At 31.2% G+C, this 6,000-nt stretch overlaps 1 protein-coding gene across 5 annotated transcripts in view; it reads left to right on the forward strand.

Annotated features, from left to right (window-relative positions):
* Nucleotides 1-5,766, forward strand: part of LOC142334310 (glyoxylate reductase/hydroxypyruvate reductase-like) — a 99,451-nt gene extending 93,685 nt beyond the window's left edge. For 2 of the 5 annotated variants that reach the window (XM_075382244.1, XM_075382243.1), the window contains one exon: nucleotides 5,243-5,762. In XM_075382244.1, coding sequence (XP_075238359.1) covers nucleotides 5,243-5,364 — 122 coding nt within the window. In that variant the 3' untranslated portion in view covers nucleotides 5,365-5,762. Of the gene's footprint in view, nucleotides 1-5,242 lie in introns of all 5 variants that reach the window. The other 3 variants (XM_075382247.1, XM_075382245.1, XM_075382242.1) reach the window with 3 other exon arrangements.
* Nucleotides 5,767-6,000: the final 234 nt, after the last annotated feature.

The following is a 6,000-nucleotide window of genomic DNA, read 5'->3' on the forward strand; positions in this document are numbered from 1 at the left end:
AGTTGTCCTGCAGACATTAAGATTTGGAAATTGAACAGAATACCCTAAAAATAGAAATCCATGGGGGTAAGGTCTGGAGACTGTAGAAATCAGGTGCAATCCACCCTTCTCATCTGACCCATCACTGAGGAAATGTTTTGTTAAGAAAATTCTGTATGATTGCAGCAAAATGTGGAGGAGCTCTGTCTAACTGGAAAATGAAATTCTTCAGTATTTGTGGTGCTGCATACTTTTCTAATATATCTAGGAAGATGTTCCCTGTAATTGTTTTTTCTGCAAAAAAGAAGGGACCAATAACTCATTATACATTCAGTTTTTCACTATCATACTGATTTATTTATTTAGCGTATGGCACCAAAACATAACACCAATTACAGTCAAAATTATAAACAAAGATTTAACAAACTAATATATGCTACTGATTATGGAGTTGCCATCAGGAAATCTTCAGGATTTCCTTCATAAGCTGTCCTAGGGCAAACTTCTGTGATGTGTCTGATTTTCACCACACTCACAAAGGGGCATCGGTTTTACCCCATTTATACAGGAAATAGGCGCACCTACCATTATCATACTGATAATGGTACCAATATCATACTGATATTCAATAACGACATGTGGAAGTTCAGTACCCCATATACAAACATTATGCCTATGTACTTATCCAGAAACATGAAATCTTGCTTCATCACTGAAAATAAACCTGTTTAAAAATCATCATCCTGCTCTAACCTATCCAGAATGTTTACAGCAAAATCAAATTGTTTCACTTTGTCCTGTGAATAAATTTGTTGTAACCCTGAATTTTGTACACAGTGAAACATAACCATATTATTAACGCATCGTCAACAATTGTTTTAGGAATGCCCAGTTGTCTAGAACACTTCCGCACAGATTTCTTCAGGCTGCATAAGAAACTTGTTCGCATTACTTCAATCGTTTCAACAGACACTGATGGCCATCCTGGAAGTGATTCCTTCAGTAGGCTGCCTGTTTCTTTGAGTTGTTTGAACCATTGCCGAACGTTATTTTCATGCAGGGGGTCTTCATTAAATACATAAGTGTACTCATGCCTAACAGAGAAACTTAATCAAACATAGCAAGCCACAACACACTTTGAATCCTCTCTACTGTAAACATGGTGACTAATGGACACATGCTGCTTGCATATACAAGGTTAGCTAGCACCCATGTGCTAGCTTTTGGACACATAAACTAGGAATGAAGGTGAAAAAAAATAGAATATAAAGGGGCTAGAAGGCATAGGTAGAGTAAAAGTGGGTGAAATACTGACAAAGATAATTATTCAAACTAAAAGGGAAAATGAACCAGCAGAGGAAATGTGGTCAAGGATAAAATCAACTATGAGGGAAGTTGCAGAGAAAGGAATAGGTTTCTATGAAGGGACTTGGGCAAAACTTTGGGTAACACAAAAAATTATATGAAAAATGGAAAAAAGAAGAAAATGTAAAAATAAAGAAGAATACAACAGAGCAATCAATTGAAACCATTGCCGAACGTTATTTTCATGCAGGGGGTCTTCATTAAATACATAAGTGTACTCATGCCTAACAGAGAAACTTAATCAAACATAGCAAGCCACAACACACTTTGAATCCTCTCTACTGTAAACATGGTGACTAATGGACACATGCTGCTTGCATATACAAGGTTAGCTAGCACCCATGTGCTAGCTTTTGGACACATAAACTAGGAATGAAGGTGAAAAAAAATAGAATATAAAGGGGCTAGAAGGCATAGGTAGAGTAAAAGTGGGTGAAATACTGACAAAGATAATTATTCAAACTAAAAGGGAAAATGAACCAGCAGAGGAAATGTGGTCAAGGATAAAATCAACTATGAGGGAAGTTGCAGAGAAAGGAATAGGTTTCTATGAAGGGACTTGGGCAAAACTTTGGGTAACACAAAAAATTATATGAAAAATGGAAAAAAGAAGAAAATGTAAAAATAAAGAAGAATACAACAGAGCAATCAATTGAAGATTGATAACGAATTAAAGAGAAAAACACATAAAGCTAGGAAAAGGTGGTTAAAAGAATAATGTAAAGACAGAAGATTTAGAAAAGAAAAAAGTATCACTAGAAAAATATGAAAAGAAGTATGGCTTATTGTATAAGATGTTATATATGCCACATGGGATAGAAGAACTCCTACTTATAAAATAAGAAAAATTGAGAACAAAGATAGTAAAAGAAGATGAGATAGAGAAATGATGGGAAGAGTAATATAGAGGACCTGTTTCTAGAGAGAAGGAAATGGGAAGCTGAGGTAGAAGTTATGGAAGGGGAGAAAGGCCCACCAATTTTAATATCTGAAATTGACAAGCTATTAAAGACATGAAGAACAGGAAAGCAATAGGAGTAGATGAACTTCCAATAGAACTCTTTAAATGTTTAGAAGATGAAGGAGTAGATGAAATACTCTCAATGTATAATACAATTAATGAAACTGGAATATGGCCAGAAAATCTTTTTGAAACAATAACGATACCGATACCTATGGAACCAAAAAAATGTGAAGAATATAGAACCATTAACTTAATATCACATGCTGCAAAACTAATGCTGAGTTATGAATAGAAGGTTGATTACAAAAATGAAGTAGAATACTGGGGAAGAACAGTTTGAATTCAGAATAGGAAAAATAACAAGAGAACTGATAAGAATGGTTGGAGAGAGAAGTTTTGAAAGAAAATTGAGCTTGTGTTTATTGATATGGAAAAAGCATTTGACAGAGTTAAGTGGGGAAAAGTTATTTGAGATTCTGAAAGAAAAGAGAGTTAATTGGAAGGATAGGAGACTGGTCACAGAATTGTATATGAAGCAAAAAGCAGCTGTGTAAATAAATGAGAATCTATCTCACAAATTGGTTAGAATTAGGCAGATGAGTAAGGCAAGGCTGTTTATCACCAATACTATTCAGCCTTTATGTTGAGGAAGTATTGAAAGAAATATTTGATGGTCAAAGAGTAGTAAACATAGGTCGAAGAAATATAAATTGTATTAGATTTGCTGATGATTGCTGGTTGTAGATAAAGAACTCAAACATTAAAAGAAATGATGAAGCACTGGAAGTAAGGATGAAGGAATATGGGATAAAAATAAATGTAAGAAAACAAAAGTTATGAAGGTGAATAAGAGAGAAAATATGGGATCTTAAAACAGCAGAACGAAGAATTAAACAAGTAGAAAGATACAGATATCTCAGGAGAGTACTATCTGAAGACTGGAGGAGTAAAGCAGAGATTAAGACAAGAATTACAATAGTAAAGTAAGCCTTTTTTAGAAAGAAAAACCTACTCTGCAGCAACATAAATCTGAAGCTGAGGAAGAGATTGGTAAAATGCTATGTTTAGAATATACTTTTGTACTGCAGTAAAATGTGGACTCTGGGGAAAAAGGAAAAAGATAGGATTGAGGCTTTTGAGATGGGGGTCTGAAGAAGCATGGAGCATGGAGAAAATAAAATGGGTGAACAGAATAAGTAACATATAAGTATGTTACTTATATGTTACATATAAGTAATAAATGAAGGTATAAATCCTAAGAGGAATAAATGAAGGTAGAATAGTATTGGTGACTATTAGAAGGAAATGAAAGTGGAACAAGCATATAATTAGGAGAAAAGGAATAAAAATACAGTTCTTGAAGATTCCATTGAAGGTGAAAAAAGAAGAGGAGGGGAGGCTGATAATAAGGTTAATAAATGACGTAAAGGTAAAGGGTAGTGAAGGATTATGAGATAAAAGAAAAGCATGGGACAGAAACAGATGGAGACAACAATGGAACCTGGAACCTACTAGCAGGCAGAATACCACATGATGAAATAATTTACAATATTTTATTATGTAGTTATCTTATTGGTATTATAGAATAACATTTTATAAATTTTCTTTAGATGATTATGATGAAGTACTGAGAACTGAACATGAGTATTGAACTAACATAATCCATAATATGCTGTGCTTATCAAATCACCAATCTTACAAATTAATCTAAGAGCAAAATGCTTGAATTTATTTATTTATTTTTTTTTTTGTGAATATATGGGTTAATTTACTCTTAGAGGTTGGGATCAATCATTACATCTAAAAACTTCTCTAGTAATGACAGTTCTGTAATATTAGATCATGACATGACATAATTTTTATGTACTAGATTTATTTTTCCCTCTTAGAGTTGGATTTATTTTCGTTAGTTACAAAATTATGCTATACATAGTGTTGCATATTTGCATATCTATACAGCAGATGCTGATATCTCTAAAAATAACTTTTTTTAATATATTTTTGTAAGCATTGGTTTATCACCTACATAGACTAACTGGTCTCTTTGTAATTCACGATAATAGCTTACTGATGTTACTTATTGATTTATTTGATAGCTTATTGATTTAACTTAAAGTTAGACCTCGTATAGAACTCCATCTCTTAGTTTCAGAAATTGGGATCAGTAATTACTACTACTCCTGCCTCATTCATTATTTCTTTACATGTTTTTTTCATTTATAAAAGTAATGGTTTAAATTGATTTTAAAAAAATTAATTATCTGTTTTACCTATCTTCTCCAATTTTTCAATGAAGAAGTCCAAATATCACACTACAAAATTTTTACTTAGACCTAAAAGAATTGTACAGCACTTTCTCCTGAATCTGTCACATTTTTTACCTAAGTAACCAAAGAAATTTCTTTGATTGATTTTCATTTTTTAAATTCATCTTGTTTACCTAAAAATATCATTTCCATTCAAATGGTATTCAACTCATCAAAGAAAATCCTTTCAAATATTAATATTATATACAATAATTATATTATTTTAGTTAATGTTATTTTATTACTTATAAGAGTGTGCATTCCCTTAAAAGAATCATACATTTTTCATAAAATTTCTCCTATTATGCTATAATTTTAGTTATATGTTTATTGGTGTTTTTTATCATGGATTATCATCTACATACCAAAATTGATATGCCTTAATTCTTTTTGTCTCTCCCTGTACTTCATCATGAAACATTGCATAGTTTCCAATATTAGCTAACATTTTCAATGTGTGCCATAGAATAGTATAGTGAGATTTCTTCATGTGAAACCTTATACCCTACAAATATAAGGCTTGTTTAGCCAACCTTGTATAAATTATATTATGTATATATTTATATTCTACAGAAAAACAATTTTAGTTAAGTATTCACCCATTTATTTATATATGTATTTTTTTCAGTGCTTTCACCACATTTGGGATCAGCAACCTATCAGACTAGAAATGCAATGGCAGGACTGACAGCTGTCAACATTCTGTGCGCATTAGAGGGAAAAACTATGCCATCAGAAGTTTTAAATTAGATATAATTTTAACATAAAATAATTCAACTACAGTGTTCAATTTGAACACTAATTTTTGAAAATTAAGAGTGATTCATCAAAATATTTTTAAAACCATTAAACCTTTTCACCAGATTTACTGATTAAGTTCAAAGAAATATTAAGTATCACTTCAAATATGCTTTGATAAATATTTTTAATTAAAATATGTTGATTTAACTACCAAGTTTTTCATAACTCTTTGAGACTGTAATTAATTGTCTATTGACTTATTAAATTATAATACTGTTGTGCACTTTCAATATTATTTTCACTTTCTTAATAAAATATGATATTTCCTTTCATAATACAAACTCTGTAATATATTGTATATAATTTACAACTTATATTCTTTTTATGGAAATGTATTATATTCACTTGTTACATTAAAGTTTATATTAAATTGCGTACTTTATATAATTTAAATTATATGCTTTATATTCAAATTTATATTATTCCACATTATATAGAACAATCAAAATCGGGTGATTTTTGAAGTCAAGAGTTCTAAGGTTCAAGTCCTTGTAAATACAGTTGCCTTTATATGGATTTGAATACTAGACTGAGGATACCAGTGTTCTTTGGTGGTTGGGTTTCAATTAATCACACATCTCAGGA

The sequence above is a fragment of the Lycorma delicatula genome, chromosome 1 (genome assembly GCF_047948215.1).
Source record: "Lycorma delicatula isolate Av1 chromosome 1, ASM4794821v1, whole genome shotgun sequence".
Lineage (NCBI taxonomy): Eukaryota > Metazoa > Arthropoda > Insecta > Hemiptera > Fulgoridae > Lycorma > Lycorma delicatula.